This window comes from Colossoma macropomum, unplaced genomic scaffold, assembly GCF_904425465.1.
Source record: "Colossoma macropomum unplaced genomic scaffold, Colossoma_macropomum, whole genome shotgun sequence".
Lineage (NCBI taxonomy): Eukaryota > Metazoa > Chordata > Actinopteri > Characiformes > Serrasalmidae > Colossoma > Colossoma macropomum.
The window spans coordinates 2,864,794-2,883,513 of record NW_023494792.1 but is presented as its reverse complement, the minus strand read 5'-3'; the positions used below and the strand labels follow the sequence as shown (position 1 = coordinate 2,883,513).

General features: G+C 40.4%; 1 protein-coding gene across 1 annotated transcript; it reads right to left on the bottom strand.

Moving 5' to 3' along the window:
* Nucleotides 1-706: 706 nt before the first annotated feature.
* LOC118811406 (solute carrier family 22 member 4-like) lies at nt 707-16,719 on the bottom strand. Its single transcript, XM_036575579.1, has 10 exons — nt 16,259-16,719; nt 14,221-14,324; nt 13,818-13,972; nt 12,782-12,953; nt 11,344-11,485; nt 11,150-11,247; nt 8,991-9,205; nt 8,435-8,617; nt 4,285-4,420; nt 707-1,371 (listed from the first exon to the last, which is right to left on the bottom strand). Exons 1-10 carry the CDS (start codon nt 16,583-16,585, stop codon nt 1,290-1,292), a joined length of 1,614 nt encoding a protein of 537 aa, XP_036431472.1. The 5' UTR covers nt 16,586-16,719; the 3' UTR covers nt 707-1,289.
* Nucleotides 16,720-18,720: the final 2,001 nt, after the last annotated feature.

The window sequence follows — 18,720 nt, the reverse complement described above, 5'->3', positions numbered from 1 at the left end:
ATGGTAACATTACACTGTTACATTACTGACCATGCATCAGTTGGTTCTGACAGCATAATCTGACTGAGAAGTGTTCTAGCTGCAGCATCAACTTATCCAGTGGTGCAGAACCAAATTTTGGGCCTAACAGCAAATGAGCGTCTAAATGTAGTATCACATCGCGAAGCTTTCAGGACATTCAGTATACACCAGAGAATGTGTAGTGAGGAAAACTGCCCCTTAGTAATGTCTTCTGGTTTTGTCAGACAACCAATCAGCGCTCAGTAGCAGTAATGCTAACCAGTCAGCACTCAGTAGCAGTAATGCCAACCAATCGGCACTCAGTAGCACTAACGCTAACCAATCAGCACTCAGTAGCAGTAATGCCAACCAGTCAGCACTCAGTAGCAGTGATGCCAACCAATCAGCACTCAGTAGCAGTAATGCTAACCAGTCAGCACTCAGTAGCAGTGATGCCAACCAATCGGCACTCAGTAGCACTAATGCTAACCAATCAGCACTCAGTAGCAGTAATGCCAACCAGTCAGCACTCAGTAGCAGTGATGCCAACCAGTCAGAACTCAGTAGCAGTAATGCCAACCAATCGGCACTCAGTAGCACTAATGCTAACCAATCAGCACTCAGTAGCAGTAATGCCAACCAGTCAGCAGTCAGTAGCAGTGATGACAACCAATCAGCACTCAGTAGCAGTAATGCTAACCAATCAGCACCCAGTAGCAGTAATGCTTGCATCCCACCTCCCAAAACCTGTTTGCTGCAGAAGAAATATGTAGTCAAATTTTTTCAAAATTTCCAAAATTAAAGTAGCTCCTCGACAAATGCTTAGAAACTGTTTATCTTTATTTAATTTACACTTTTCATTTTTAGCTCTATTCACTCCCATTCATTTAGGACTTGCTTGCAGGCGCCCTCTGGAGTTTTGCAGTCATGTTTTTGATACAACAGGAGAAACAGGAAGAGGCCAGGCTCCCCTTAAACCAGCTCTGGTTCTACGACATAATAAAATCTGTCATGACAGCTTATGAAAGCATGACATCTGCCATGACATGTTTCTGGTATGGATATGTCAATCTTATGGGGCAGGGTTCAAATGAAGGTGTTCGCAAATAATTTCCACAGGAATAAAATACATTACATCAACATTATTATTGTTTAAAGTAATGTAAACTGAAAAGTGATCATGTAAACACTTCATTCCTGAGGAAATGCTTCACACAGCTAAGTTAATTCTCACTTTTCTGTACACTGAAGTCAAGTACTCGACTGTCCTTGAGGTAGCGTGTCTCAGATCACACAGTTGGCTGCAGCTTTTGCACTCTCTCCGTTTTCCGGCTCTTTCTTGAACATGCTGGTCTACAACAGCAGCAGCACCTGGAGAAGAATGTACAGCTTTATGTGACAAACATGCAGTATTACATTACAGCAAGGGCATGAGTGGGCTTTAGGGGATGTGCTGGGCTTTGTTCTACCGCAGACGAGGAGACAGATGTATGTCTCGGTTCTTCCCCATGTCTCCTCTTTCAAAACAGCTGGAGGAGGACTGTAACCCATAGCATTAAGCATATAAACATCGCTAAAGTTCACTCCCAAGTCTATACACACACACACACACACACACACACACACACATATATATGTATTAAGAGTGTCTGTTTTAAATGAATGCATCTGAGATGTCATGAAAGCCAATGTGTAAACACATTTACATATATCTGCCTATTCATCCTGCAGCACTTTTTAGCTCCGCCCACTCATGCTGAGGTGATAAAGAGTGTTTCAGTCCAGATTGCCTTGAATAGATAGATGTAATTTAGATATATCAGTCTTAAAGGGGCACAGTAACAAAATGAACAATGACTGTTTTACTACATAAATTCAAAACATTATAAATGGACCTCACAGGGAAAATAAAATACAAGAAAAAATTATGGACCCTAACTGGACTCTGATCTTTTGTGGAGCTGGATAATTAGGCTGTTCATTTCTTTCATATTACTTGTCAATGATCTGATTATAGCTGTCATTGTCACTACTTTTTTCCCCATTACCTGGTGGATGCAGAATAAAGTCAACAGAAACAACTCTCCAGATGACAACAAGCTAAAAGCTAAAGTTAGCACAGTAGCTACTTGGCAATGCAGATATTTTACTTGAGTTTGGCTTCTTTTCTCTGGCAGAAAAGTAAAATCTATTCTGTGGTGAATAAAGACAGAATTGCTGTTTTCTTTTTGATTTTGTTGAACAACTGAGGTAAGAGCTACACTAATGCTAGCTTGGTTGTATTTATTAGAATGTAGATTGGTGGCTAGGCTAGCAAGCAGGACTGCTTAACTGTTGTCTGATGTCTTTAGATAATGTGTGCTGTAGTGAACACTGATGAATGGAAACATGAAAACAATATAAAATTGTGTATTCTGTAAAAATTAAGGAGGCTGAAGGACATAATGATGCGGTACAGAATGCTGCTTAACAACAGCACTGTCGGTAGCACTGTCGCCTCACAGCAAGAAGGGCCTGGGTTTGATTCCCGGCCGGGTGACCAGGGTCCTTTCTGTGTGGAGTTTGCATGTTCTCCCCATGTCTGTGTGGGTTTCCTCCCACAATCCAAAGACATGTTAAATTGCCCCTAGGTGTGTGTGAATGTCTGTCTGTCTCTCTGCCCTGTGATGGACTGGTGACCTGTCCAGGGTGTATCCTGCCCCAGCACCCCACTGTGACCCAGAAGGATAAGTGGTTTAGATTGTGTGTGTGTGTTCTTTAGAGGTGGCCACATTTGGGTTTTAGCATAAAATGCTAAAAAAGTCTATTACATACTGGTTAGCATGATCTCATTTGCATAATCAAATGGGCCCCTACTGCCATTTCCTTCTTTATTAGCCTCTTAAACTGCAGGCTTATTATTATTTTAAAGGGACTTAATATCTTTAATATCTTTAATATCTTTATCTTAATATCTTTTTTATAAATAATAAACTGTTTTATGTAGTATGTAAATATTGTTAAAGTTTTAAAACATACCTTTTAGTATTAAACAGGCTGTTTTTGTTACTGTGCCTTAGACTAACATAGGATAAATGAGCTCTGTTCTGATTGGCTGTCCTGTATTCTGCATTGGTCAAAAAGCTTAGATTTCCATATGAATGGACAGTAGTGCTGTAGGCTGAATAGGCAGGTGTAAGTAAGTGCATTCTTGTGACATCACAGAAACAATTCAAAATGGACTGTTTCTGCAGGCATAATTTCCATATATGGACTGTATGGACCGGGGAGTGAACAGGATTTTTGAAACATAAGCAATGGGAAATTTGGTTTTCCACGATATGGGCCCTTTAATTCTAAGGAATAAAGGAGGTTGTAAAATGGGCATATAAAAATGCTACACAGTTGCTATAAATGGACTTTAAATACAAGAAAAATGTAGTATATGAGCACTTTAAGACTTCCTACTATAAACTACTATAAATTATTACATAACTACTTCAAATTGAATATGTTAGCTGTTGGATTACAGTCCTCCTTCAGCTGACACATCTGTTCACTGAAACTGAAGTGTAGATCTACATACAGCCCTTTACACTTTACAGAGTCAGCAACGTTAACATTTTTGACAGAAGTGTTCCTTTAAGAGTAATTCAAAGTGGAAGTTGGGTATGTAAATGGCCTATTCTACTAGTCTTACAGAAAAAAAAACTATTAAAAGATTATGTTATGATCTATTTAAACCTAAGGCATTAGGAATAAGCTAAATCATACAAAATCATAAATTTTAGGGTACTCTCTGTTGGGAAACGTGACCCCGGATTTATGCTCAAAATTAGCTAAAACTGTCACTACCGAAACAATCATTACTTAAAGATTTGGTAAAGTTTCAGTAGTGTTATGTTTGTTTTGGTGGTGACAAAATGCAATGTTTAATCATTCATTTTGATAAAATAACTAAATTAAAATGAATTAAAATTAACTAATTAAACAATACAGAAATAATACATTGATAATACATTAATTACACATAAATGTGTAATGAAAACATAATTATAATTAAACATAATGAAAACACTCAAAGAATAAAAAAGATTTTATTCTAAACTTCAGGCCAGTTAAAAGTCTGAAATGTGTTTTTAACTCTGAGCTAACTTGGTAGGAGGATCCTTGTAGATGTGGTGGAGACCAGGTATTTTCCTCTTAGTAAGAAAGTAACCATTTTGGCTGAAGGAGCTATGAGCAGCACCTGAGGGTGACTTTAATCATGAAGTGAGTGTATGTTCATGTAAAGCATAGACATACCAGTTCAGAGTCTGCACCTGAGAGAGGTCCTCAGGCAAGGGCACGCCTCGTGTTTCCGGCATCAGAATACTCAGCAGCCCAGCTAGCACGGTCAGCGCCCCCATCAGAATGTAGGGCAGAATCCGATCATAGTGACCTGCAGAGGCAGCAGTGTGACTGTAGCAGCTGCACAGTGTCTGGCAGATAAGATACATGCAGACTTCATACTTTTAAAAGCGGTAAAATGTGTTCCTCATTAAAGGGGAATTCCACAGATTTTTCAAAATCCCTGTATAATTGAAGGGTTGAGATGTAAACAAAGCCATTCAGAGTGGTTTGAAATGGTTAATTGTAGAGAAACTTATTGCCTCTAATTTCTTTACAGTGGTGGTGATGGGAACCAGGGGTCACAATGTCTACAAAACAAATATAAACATTTTATGTACTGTCCAAAACAAGCGGTGAACCTAAATCTGTCTTCTGAGTTTCTGTGTAATGCTGATGGTAAATCAGTGGTAAAGCTGTAAGAATAAATTTCCTTTGGGGACTATTTTGCCTCACAACACTCTACATGTACATGTACACTCAAAAACATTGATATCTCATGTATAAAAGACATAAAGGACTGGATGTCGAGTAACTTTCTCCTTCTAAACTCGGATGAAACAGAGGTCTTGCTTCTTGGCCCTAAAGCAGCTAGAAACAAACTGTCGACTTTAACACTTAAACTTAACAATTTCTCAGTTGCACCAAGCTCATCTGTAAAAAACCTTGGTGTCATTATAGACCCTGATCTGTCCTTCAACACACATATAACTAATATCACTAGAACAGCCTTCCTGCATCTCCGCAATATTGCTAAATTAAGAAATGAATTATCTCTACAGGATGCAGAAAAGTTAGTTCATGCATTTATTACTCCAAGGCTAGATTACTGTAACGCCCTGCTGGCTGGATGTTCCAGCAAAAGCCTTAACAAGCTTCAGTTAGTCCAGAATGCTGCAGCCAGAGTCCTCACAAGAACCAGAAAGTTTGACCATATCAGCCCAGTTTTATCAACCTTACACTGGTTACCAGTTAAATTTCGCATTGATTATAAAATTCTCTTACTGACTTATTAAGCTCTAAACGGACTCGCCCCTCAGTACCTGAGTGAACTTCTCTCCCATTGTGAACCATCACGCCTACTTAGATCACAAGGTGCTGGTTTACTATTAGTACCTAGAATTAATAAAGTTACGTCAGGGGGGAGAGCCTTCTCATACAAAGCCCCCCAGCTTTGGAATAGTCTTCCTGTTAATGTTCGGGACTCAGACACAGCCTCAGTGTTTAAGTCTAAGCTAAAAACTTACTTGTTTAGTCAAGCCTATGGCAATTAGTTTTCCCTGTCAGATCTATACCTGCCAGAGTCTCCGCTGCTCTGCTAACACTGTAATCTGTGATCAGTCACACATTACAGAATTAATTCTCTGTGTGTTTTCTTTCTTTGCCGAGTTGAACAGCTGCCCATCCTGTGGGTCTGAAGCTGTTGCCTCTTCTGCCTTGATCGGGTGCCACTGCTCGCCAGCCCTCTGGACCGGCTTGACCACCATTGAGCTTCATGCTGTACAACGCTGTGCAATCCTTACCCTCAGATGCTGCTGCTGCATAATCATAAACTAATCTAATTAACCATTATTAACCCCGCTTTGTACTATAATACCTCTACTAAAAATGTTTGCTATCCAGTGTCGACCAGAGGAGGATGGGTTCCCCTTCTGAGTCTTGGTTCCTCTCAAGGTTTCTCCCTCCTTGTCTTGGGAGTTTTTCCTTGCCACTTTCGCCACTGGCGACGCTCATGGGGGCTCGGACCCGGATTTTCAAAGTCAATCCTGACTTTGTAAGTCTCTCTACATCAAAGCATTTCATTTCATACCGAATGACTTTTTGAAAAATTGGTGGAATTCTCCTTTGATTTTCATGTCTGAATGAAGGTAATGAATGAATTAAAACAAGCTGAATATTTGCTCATGTGGATTATCATTTTATATATTTTAGCACAGCTAAAAACAGTATATGCAGTCATATCAAGGCCTGAATTTTTTTCATACTTTCGTTCATTTTTGCATAAAACACTGTGTCCTATTTCTGTGTGAGATTACTTAACAGTTTGAGGCATATTGAGGAAAGTGTAAGCCTCCATTACTTGTTAGCTACACTGGTCTTGTAGATTCAGTGTAAAACTTTAAACATAGATATCGTAGCTGGTGACTATTTGGAGTAAGATGAAAAACTGTGTTCATTTGACCATTAGAGAGTGCAGGTATATGCCCTCTTCTGAGTCTAAAAGTTAAACCAAAAACTGACAAAATGAATAAAGAATTTATGTCAGAATGAGAGAAAATGAGTAATAATCTTTCTGAAAAAAAGGTTAAGCTTGATTTAACTCTCATTGTTTGCATTTGCAACATAATTTGGACATTTTGATCCTTAATACTTTGCTTGTGGATTTTATTAATTTATTTGAAACTTCTGGCACATAATTAATTCCATATTATTTGTTTCGGCCAAAAAAACAAGCACACTTACAGTCATATGCAAAAGTTTGAATAACCAATGTCCAATCCAAGTTTGGTTGATCTTATAAGTGAAAGTACATATTTTCTACAGAGAACAAACTTAAATATGCAATTATGTCTGCCAATTTTAGTGCACAATTTCAATGTATAAGCTCAGTTTAACATATTGGAAAAATATAAAATATAGTACTATAACTTCTGCGTAGGCCACACTATGTTTTTTTCAATATTCTAAACAAATAAACAGTAATTGCATATTAAAATATGCAGAAATGGGTTCTCTGTTAACTTATTTTCACTTTGACCAAGGGTGTTCGCAAACAACTGTATATATAAAGCATCAGCTCATGATCACTGAGCCTCAGTCAGCAGAATGGAAACTATGCTTCTTTCTCTTAAAGCCAAGATGTCTCATATAACCACTAAGCCCTGCACACATTAACGTCACTCATTCAGCTGCACAGTCAGTGTTGAATGCCCCGTGAAAAGCTCTTTCAGTCTGGAGGCAGTTTAATCTGATAATTGGAGGGTTTTAGATTTTCGTTTGTTGTGCAGGTGTTTTAATGTCATAACAAGATCTATATGAAACCAGAACGTCCTACTTAAAGGAGACTGGTTGTGCTTTAGCCTCTGCTCATGGATCAGCTGGCCGTACAATGTGAACATATCCTGAGTGGATTTTAATGTGTATCTTCTATTTTTAATCTTTTATTTACTTTTATTTACTTAGGTCTGATCTTCAATTCTAACAATAATAATAATAATAACATAACAAATACAACTACTACTACTATTACTAATAGTAATAATAAAAATATCAATGATAAACTATTATTATTATTATTATTATTATTATTGGAACATACTACTACTACTACTACTAATAATAATAATAATGATAATAGTTATAATATTCATATAACAATATTGTTGCTGTATTATTATTATTAGTAGTAGTAGTAACAACTATAATGATAGAATAAAATAGCATTATTAATAATTACTTTTTAGTATTAATAATTATAATGCTACCACTACTACTACTACTGCTACTAATAATACATATTATTATTTTTATTGTAACTGTTGTTGTACAAATAAAAATAGAATTACTACTATTAATAATTACCATTTATTATTAAAAATAACACTACTACTACCAATTATAATAATAGTGATAACATTAATAATATTAATTGTTATTATTATTATTATTATTATTATTAATGCATAACAGAACAATGAATACTACTACTACTACCACTACTACTACTAATACTAATAATAATAATAATAATAATTATAATAATTTGTGTTGTTTTTTAATTATTTTTATGCAACAATCTTTTCAGTGTTGAAGCTGGACTGAATATGTGAAGCAACGTTACAGCAAAAGCTCATGAGATTCAGGATGTTTTGTATTTCATTCAGTAAAATGACTGTAAGTATAGATCTAATATCAACTAATAAAACACTTATTGTGCAACACAGTGTCAGACATCATCAGCCAATTGATTTTTTAAATGGGTTTGTATTGATTATGAGCAAATCATTCTCCCACATGTTAGTAAAAAGACAGTCGGTGAGGTGTGGAGCAGAGGTAGGCTACTCACTGAGGTAGGGGAAGAAAGGAGCGATGGTGCTGCCAGTTTTTGAGCACATGGAGCAGACGCCCATGCCCATGCCCCGCACCACCGTGGGGAACTGCTCCACCGCTGAGATATAGAGCACAGAGAATGCTGCAGTGACCCCCAGCTTAGCCCCCATAGCCAGAGCCACACTCAGTCCACTGTACTCTACAGGACAAAGAGCACAAACAGCACTGCTTCAGAACAGTGTGGAGCGATACAAACACCACGATTAAGTGTCATTTCATCAGTTTCATCTCTAGACATCTGACAGCTTCTTATGTATAATGAGTGCAAAAGCCACGTCAAGTGGTAATATGTAAGTAAGTTCAATGACTTTGCCATCGGTTAACAGGACTGGAAGCAGAATTGGAACCATGACATGCCAGTCTGAGGTTCAGGAGGTCTGTGACCAGAAGATCCCTATAAACGGCATGAAAATTTTGGGGGGATTTTTGGAAAATCTAAAAGAATGATCTTTCAGCTGTAGTGTGCTCATTGTGGCAACTATAGAAGCCTGAGGGCTCCTTGTAGTTGTTACCTGGAGGGACAGCATGGGTGAGCAGCAGGACCAGGCCAGCGGTTAGCAGTGGGAATGTAATGAGCGCTTTCCTGGGCAGCAGCTTCAGCAGGAGCCAAGCCAGCACATAGGCTGCCACCTCCATGAGAGCGGAGAGCAGGCAGTTCAGATACGGGTCTCCATTCATGTTAGGAGTGCTCAGAGACAGGCCAAAGTAAGTGATGGTGGTGATGAACCTGAAAACAACAGCTTTTCGTTAATATTATTGTTGTCGCTGATGTTATTGTTGTTGTTATTGTTATTATTATTATTAGTAGTATGATTATTATAAAGCCTGTAGCAGTATTAAAACAATATTTATTACTACTGCTATATTATTGTTTATTAAATTAAACAACAGTATTCAAAAGTTTGTAATCAATGTTTTTGATAATATTAAACCAGCTTTATTGCAGATAAGTATATGAAATGATTCTTATATGAGAGTCCTGTGCACAATAAAATGCATAATAAATTTGCATAATAATGTGTATAATACAATGAATATCCAGAATTCCTATTTCTAAAGTGGAGATGAAATCTCAAGCAGATAACTTGACAAAATGAATGCAAACAGAAGTTTACACAAAAGTAAGTTCTAGATATTAATGCTGGAAAAAAGGTTCTCTTTCAAACTGCGCCTGGTGTCATTATAAAAGACACTGCCACTGGTTCAGAAGGTGCAAAAGACATTTCTTCAAAGGTTCTTTAGTAAAGAAAATGGTTTTATGTTAAAGCATTAACGCTCAAAAAACGCTTTGCATGATTAAAGGGTTCTTTGCATCATCGAAGCGTTCTTCAGATTGATGGAGAATGTGCTGTAGATGGTCTTACATGGAACCTTTTTGAAAAGGCTTCTATACAGCACCAAAAAGGGTTCTTCTGTTGTTACAAGCTTGACATCGTAACCATAGTAGAACCGTTTTTGGTGCTATATAGAACCCTTCTCAAAAAGGTGCTATATAGAACCATCTACAGCACATTCTCCATCAATCTGAAGAACGCTTCGATGATGCAAAGAACCCTTTAATCATGCATGGGTTCTTTGAGTATTAATGGTTCAACATAGAACCATTTTTTTTACTAATCTAATTTTTTTACCGTCTTTTTTTTAGCGTGTGTCATCTTGGTGAGGGTGAAGGAGCTTCCTAACGTTCTCAGGGACAACTTTATTAAACAGAACAGCTGAATGGAAACAGCTACAGAACCACAGTAAAAGCCTTAATCATCCCTGTCAGCACAAATGGTTAAATAATAAGTTAATGGAAAGCTTTTGGAACCACAACCAGAAGTTCATAATCCAGGTCCAAAAATTAAAAAATCCTTCCCAGGATTTTGTTCCAACTGCATGGCTTCTCCAGTTGCTCAAACCAGCAGCAAAGGTGTTATTTAAACAAAATCCTGGGGAGATTTTTAGTTTCTGGACCTGGATCACCCACAACTAATCGTCCCCAGACAGGTGCAATACAAAAGATTTCACAAGACTCTCAGACTATGATAAAGAAGGTAAACGAGAAGCCAGCAGTCACTTGAAAAGAGTTGCAGGATGACCTGAAAGACGCAGCAACAACAGTTGCACAGAGAGCAAAAAGCAATGAACTGTACTGCAGCCATCACAGTTCCTACACCCCACACAAAACCCCTCGGCTACAAAAGAAGCACAGAGATGCGGGTCTAAAATTTGCTCACAAGCATTTAGACAAATCAGAACTGTTTTGGAACAATAATTCAGCCCATCGTGTTTGGAGAAAGAAAGGGTTGTGCATATGATCTCAAGAACACTGCACTCACAGTGAAGTACAGTGGTGGGAGTATTGTGAAATGGGCTGCTTCTTTGTAAACAGTACTGGGGGCATTACACATAATCATTCATAATTCCATTCAGGAATCGTGAATTGAGCTGGGACATTTATGAGGAGAAGACAATGACCCCAAACATACTGCCAAAATAACTCAGGACTGGTTTCTGGAGCTTACATGGCCTAGTCAGTCTCCTGACTGGAAACCCATGGTTTTGAAATTGTGAGTCTATCGGATGGACCCTCATAACCTCTGGGAATTGAAAACGATTTGCCAAGGGGAACTGGGTCAAAATTGAACCACAAAGCATCAGATGCTACTAGGGCTGGTGCTGTGTTTACCATACGACACTGTTGAGCACAGTTATGTTCCTCATCTTAGGGGTCCTGATTAGGTCCATGTACGTGTACGAGACATCAGTGCTTTTGGGTTCGCTCTTCTAAAATTAGAACAAAAAATGTGAAAACACATTAACACATGCAAGCACATCAACAAACTGCACATTTTCAGGATTAGCACATAAGCCTGTCTTTACCTCAGAGATGAGTAGCTCTGAATCCTTGAAAATGACCTCAGGTGGAGTGATGCCATTTTTCCTGGCCGCTGCTCTAATGATGTCCTCTGCTTCTTGGACCCGGCCCTTAGCCAGCAGCCAGCGCGGAGACTCTGGAATAAACCTGACAGTGGGAGAATGAGAAAAAACACAGACGAAGATGGGTTACTTTGCATTGTTCTGCATCCAGGGAATGCTAGCTTAGAATTGGATTAAGGTAACCATGTTAAACTTAAGGGCAAAAGTATGGAAGCCTTCACAGTCTTTGTTGATAACGGTCCCTTTGCAGTGGGCAGTGGTCAGTCATGTTAACAATGGTGTCTTATCTTAGTAGGCATGAGGTATGATGTGGGACCCAGCACATTCTTCTTTTAGTTTTAATTCATCTCAAACTATTATAGGTAACAACAACATTTGAAGCTTCATGTCTGGTGAAAACCAACGAAAGTAATTACATCAAGCAGTTTTCAGTACTTTACAAACTTCCGCTTTAACACATTTTATTTCTTTTGGTCTTAACAAACCATCAGAAACAGTTGGATTTGATTCGAACTACAATGAAGCTCTGCAAGAGAATAACCACAAGCAAAAGTAATTAAGAAAAAACACTTGATATTCCTGCAAACATATAGCAGTTTTGTTTTGTGTTAATAAGCCTATCACTGTCTGTTGAGGGGATATAGATTATCTCCATTAATCAAATTAGCATCGTTTTTAAGAATATTTTACTTAGGAATATATTTTTCAAGTCTGCATCAGATTCATGACGTGTTCTTAAACCACACACCTCTGTGCTCTTGAGTGTGTGTAGATTCTGTCCTTACCTAAGAACACATCCCAAATAGGAAAACATTGACATCAGATTCTTCATAAAAACTGCATAAATGTGTTTTAAGAAGAAATTTCTTCTTAAGAACGACTGAAGAATGAGGCCCATAGTTCTGTGGTATGTTCTTTGAGAAGCATGCTGTGATATGAGATAAGGACTTGTTATGCCCATCTCAGATCTATGCTAACAGACATGGCGGCCTGTAGTACAGGAGTTAAAACTGTTTTTTTTCCATAATCACATAACTGAGTGAAAGGTGACCATTCAAGGCCTTGGGCATGACTGAGAGTGACTCTTGCTGGCGTCATTAGGATGTGTACGAGGCATCCTTTTTTTGGGAGAAAGCTGTGTAATTTGACTTTTGGCCAAACCCCTGATTTAATGTCAGATCTGTAAGTCTGTTAAACTATAAACATGCTCCGTGTAATAGAAACTGGAAAAAATGCAGAAAAGACAGCCTTCTGGACCCAGATTAAGACTAAAGCAAATACAAATTTCAACTAAGAATCCCCACTGTCAGTGTAATGTAAAGTAAGACAAGGATTCACCCATGAGGGTTCATGACAGCACTGCAGTAGTACTTGGTCTTACCACCAGAGGGGGATGTAGAGCAGTCCAGGTAGAGAGAGGACAGCCAGAAGAAGCCTCCAGCTCCTCACCAAATAGGCACAGAGGGGCAGGAAAGCATATCCCAGTGCATAAAACACACACGTGCCCAGCACTGAGTACACCACACGCAAATTTCTCCCCAGCAGCTCACAGCCTGAGAGACAAAGACAGATAACATTCAGCACAGTGTGACATGCCAGCCAGGTGAACTCCCTGACTGGCATGTTGGACCCAAAGCCCTACTTTTCGGCATTTAAAACAGCCCCCAACATCCACCGAACTACTCATTAAAACATCACTTATCATACTAAGCCAGCCTGGTCCACAGTCAAACCAGCTCAGTGTTACTTAATGTCCAGGAGTTCTAGCTGCGTAAGAGTCATCTGACTGAGCATAAAGAGCAAACAGCGTGAGAACGAAATGAAAGCTGAAGTCTGGTGTGCGTGCGCTTCTCTGAGTCATCCTGTAAAGGTGGAAATACTAGTCAGAGGTGTCACATTTGATTTAGCAGGTGTTTTTCAAACCCTATCATGCATCTTTAGATATTAACGTTACATAAACAGACTCAAAAAGAAGGTCTGGCTCGATGTTTAGGCCTCAAAGACACGTCCTTCACCGTATGAGAGTTTGTATGCTCTTTAAATACTCTTTCAGTGTGCAATCATCAGATTCATCCACACAGGGAAGGGGTCCGAAGCACAACCCACATTACAAAATGTTCTTCTGTACTATGTGTGCAATTACACATTTCCACCAGAGAGGTCTCCAAATCCTCAAAACTTACATAGTGAAGCTTTAAAGTACCATTTTGTAAATGAGATATGCGAGTGTCAGGAACCTTTTTTAAACGTTTTAAACATAATGTAAAGCTTTATAATAATAAAACATTTTTGCCTAAAACCACACATTCAAACCAAAAAAAAAAAACAAAACTTTTTTTTTTAAGTGCAGCTAATGCACTGCAACGCTCTTCTAAAGTCCAGCAGTGCATGATTATGTGTCTGTTTACTCTGCTTACCTAGGACAAAGGCTGCCATGTAGTTGGAGATCTGCCCAATGCCGGCGAGGAAGAAAAACACACAGAACATCTCCCAGCTAACGGAGGCCACCTGGACCAGACTGGACAGAGTCTGGATGGCCATAGTGGCGAACAGAACCACCTTACGTCCGAACCTGCATGGAAATGAGGAATGATGAAGTCACACTCTACATTCACAAAGCAACCCCTACTAATGCACCATGCGCTCAAGAATGAAACCAGTACTGTGTTATTGCAGCCAAAACAAAGCGATGCATACAAACCCTTATATGTTTATCAATGTGACTGACTGAACTGGCTTATTTAAACACCACTGCAAGGGCCTCCTATCTCTTTCTCAACATCCCCCTTTCTCTCTCCACCTCCATCCCACAGTCAGTACCTGTCGGACAGTTCTCCAGACAAGAACGATCCACTCAGCACACCCAGGAAGAAGATGGTCAGACTGAAGGGCACCTTCCAGGCATCCTCACAGACCAAGTCCCACTGTGAGGAACACACAGACACTCTCAGCCAATCAGGATCGGTTTACAGCCAGCTCAAAACTGAGTCTAATCAGACTAACAGGACACTGTGCACTTGTCCGCTTCACCAACCCAGTGAGAATGAGAGGCGGCGGTGCGCGTGAGGCCTTATGTTAAGAAGTGTAGACTTTGATGTTGATCACAACTCATTATATCCTTGGATCTGAACAAGGACAGGCAGTGTTATCATGGAGAATGTGCCATTGAGGATGCTGTGAAGAAAACTCAAAAAAAGCTGCATGATCTCATGCGCTGATGACTGGGTTCTAGCATGAGATTAGCTTTGCAGAGTGAAAAAAAATGTTCAGAATGTGCTTCAAGTGCGCAAGAGGACAAATGCAGCACTTGCGAAATGTGAAATATGTGAGATCACATTTGAAAATCAGATAATGGGCATGCTAAAGCTACACATGTTAAACCTAAGCTGTAAAATATATTACACCAGCACAATACTGTCGGTAACACTTTACTTGAGCCCTGCTACATAACAGTGACAAAACCATGCCATAAACATGTCATGGCAGATGTGATATGCTGTCATAGGTTGTCATGGCAGATTACATCCAGTAATGTTGTTTTGTGGTTTTGTCAATGTTATGTAGCAGGATTTCAGTGAAGTGTTACAGCTTTGTCTTTCAATGTACTTACTTTTGGCAATAATTGTGGTAACATAATGTGGAAATGATGTACACATTTGAAACAGGTATGTTTTTCCAGTGCATGCCCTTTACTGTACCACACCATCGCTATGCTTTTTATCATGACGACATCACCCAAACATTCACAACAGAGTCTGCCGATGCATATCTGTTGTATGAGAAACAGCATTTCAGCTACTGCTCTGTACAGAGGTTTCAGCACAGTCGTCTCAGTGAGAATAAGCAGCAATTACAGACTCTCGTAACCTGGGGTAGAGGTTTATAAAACCTCCCCAGAAACAGGTTTGTACTGTTACCCCACCACATGAGCTGACAGGAAAGAACCACAGACAGGCAAATGTAGCCAAGCCCTGTGCATGCCAGAAGAGTGTCACTGCACTGCATACTGCTGATAACAGGGTTTAAATGGGGACACTGGACTAGAATCAAGCCGGCAAAAGTCAAGAATCAGACACTGAGCTACAGTCAAAATGACATTGAGCTAACATTAAACAGACACTGGGCTGAAATTAAAAATACATTGGACTAGAATCAGACATGTGGCTAGAATTAAAGAGATGTTGAGCTAGAATTAAACAGACATTGGGCTAGAATTAAACTGACTTTGGGCTACAATTAGAAATTGGACTGGAATTAAACAGACATTGGGCTAAAATTAAATGGATGCTAGACTAGAATTAAACAGAAATTGGGCTAGAATTAAACATACATTGAGGTAGCATTAAACAGATGTTGGGCTAGAATTAAACTGATATTGAGTTAGAATTAAACAGATGTTGGACTAGAATTAAACTGATATTAAGTTAGAATTAAACAGATGTTGGACTAGAATTAAACTGATATTGAGTTAGAATTAAACAGATGTACTAGAATTAAACTGATGTTGAATTAAACTGATATTGAGTTAGAATTACACAGATGTTGGACTAGAATTAAACTGACACTGGACTAAAATTAGACTTCAGTCAAACAACTGTTCATTGATTTCTATTGTATTTTAAGGTTAAGAAGGAGTAAATATGTCAACATTATTGTCCATGATAGTTGATGGCAGGATACAAATAGCAGACAGAGAACAGGCTGAAAGGTATTCTTTCAAGGGTAAATATTCATGCCTAATATCATTAATAAATCACCCAGCTGATGTGGCACATTGAGCCAATTCTAGCCAGGTGTGAACAGCTGCTTTAGACTGACAGCTAATCTTTTTTGACGTGGGACTCTGAGTGTGTCTTACCTCAGTGACTATAGTTGAGTCGTAGCGCTCGTTGCTGTACTCCCAGCCGTCCACACACGGCTCTGTGGCATTGCTGCTCCCGTTCAGAAGCTGGTACTTGAGGCAGCCGCCTCCTCTGCCATCTTCTGCCAGGCTCAGGTTGGCACTGGTCCCGTTTCTGTGGGATGTCCTGCAGCGGTAGCTGGGCGTGTCTGCAAGGAACACCATGGCCATACCAGTGTAGCCATTGGGCACGGTGCTGAGGCTGAGGAGGATGAATATAGTGATCTGGAACGGGCCTCTTTCGCCCAGGAATGAGGTCACCTCGTCATAGTCCAGAGAGGTCATCCTGCAGAGAGGGTGGTCAGCAAGCAAGCAGGTAGGTCAGAGTGGACAGAGAGCTGAGGAGGGTGGTGTTGAGTCTGGACGGTTGCTGTGGTGTGATGACACCCATCCTGAGATGGGCCAAACAAAACAGGTCCCTGCTCTGTCCCCTGGCTTATGAACATGCTGAGCAATGGAGGAGGGGAGGAGGGGCGGAGGGCGTGGCTACTGCTCTATCCGCTGGGAGAGAGAGATAGTGAAAGAGAGAGAGAGGGAGTTTGGGGGTTTTGGACATTTTCATTTGGTTTGCTTGGTTTCACGCTGCAACGGCTGAAGTGATCCATTACGCACGCGGATGGTCTTTGATTGGTCAGGAATTTGATGATGACGCAAGGCAAGCCTCTGTTTCTTTAAAGAGCTGTTTTTATTTTTGCTTTCACTTTCATAGTGTAAGATCCACATCTATCCCTCAAATACATTGATGATAAAATGTATAATCCTCCCTGTTTGCACGTAGAGACGCTCCGTGTTGACGTGCATCGCAAGCTGAGTGGTAGAAATACACCTCGATCTCTGCCTCCACCACTGATTGGTTTAATCACCCATCGGTTCGAATTTACCCAACCAGGTCGCCGATTGCTGAGCGTTCCGGCTCTGCTCGGTGAGTCAGATGAATCAGCTCAGTTCGCCATGAAGAGTCGACTCTTTCAGCTTCCAAACGAGTCTTCGTTCAACTAGCACTGCCATTTTTACTTCCCAAAATTAGCCAACTTAGCCCTGCTGAAAAAACATTGAAGTGTTTTGCTGGTTCCTGGTGATTTCTTGTGGTATTTTGTGTTTTCCTGATGGGTTGATATCACAGTGTAAAGGTGTTCTGGAGCTGATTCCCGACACACCTGATGGTTTCCTAACGGGATCTGAAGATGTCCTACAGGAAACCAGTGGTCTCTAACGGTAACTTAAGCCAATTCCCTTTGGAAAGTAAAACCATCAGGCTTTAATCCTACTGGTTCTAAAGGTCTTTTTAAGCAGATGAGATATTATCTGTATATTTCATTTGTATGCCTTAGTTCGCCTTCTAATCAACAAAAGCCAATCAATTAAATAATTAATTAAATAAATATTAGGCTCTTCAAAGCGAGTCGGCTCAAAGAACCGAGTCATTCGCGAACGATACATCACGTTCCCCATGTGACAAAATCAAACGCTTCGACATGTATTGCTTTTTTGGGGGTTAATATACTTGAGCATGTGGAATATATTTTGGAATGTCACTGAGGTGGTAGCCCTGTTGTCACTGAGGTGGTAGTCCTGTTAACACTGTGGTGGGAGCCTTGTTGACACTGGGGTGGTAGCCCTGTTGTCACTGAGGTGGTAGTCCTGTTAACACTGGGGTGGGAGCCTTGTTGACACTGGGGTGGTAGTCCTGTTGACACTTGGGTGATAGTCCTGTTGACACTGGGGTGGTAGTCCTGTTGACACTGGGGTGGTAGTCCTGTTGTCACTGAGGTGGTAGTTCTGTTGACACTTGGGTGATAGTCCTGTTGACACTGGGGTGGTAGTCCTGTTGTCACTGAGGTGGTAGTTCTGTTGACACTGGGGTGGTAGTCCTGTTGACACTGGGGTGGTAGCCCTGTTGTCACTGAGGTGGTAGTTCTGTTGACACTGGGGTGGTAGTCCTGTTGTCACTTAGGTGGTAGTTCTGTTGACACTGGGGTGGTAGTCCTGTTGTCACTGTGGTGGTAGCCTTGTTGACCCTGGGGTGGTAGCCCTGAAACTGGGGTGGTAGTCCTGTTGTCACTGAGGTGGTAGTTCTGTTGACACTAGGGTGGTAGCCCTGTTGACCCTGGGGTGGAAGCCCTGTTTACCATGGGGTGGTAGCCTTGTTGTCAATGAGGTGGTAGCCCTGTTGACACTGGGGTGGTAGCCCTGTTGAAACTGGGGTGGTAGCCCTGTTGTCTCTCAAGTGGTAGCCCTGTTGACACAGGGGTGGTAGTCCTGTTGTCTCTGAGGTGGTAGCCCTGTTGACGCAGGGGTGGTACTCCTGTTGTCTCTGAGGTGGTAGCCCTGTTGACACTGGGGTGGTAGTCCTGTTGTCTCTGGGGTCGTAGCCCTGTTGACACTGGGGTGGTAGTCCTGTTGTCTCTGACATGGTAGCC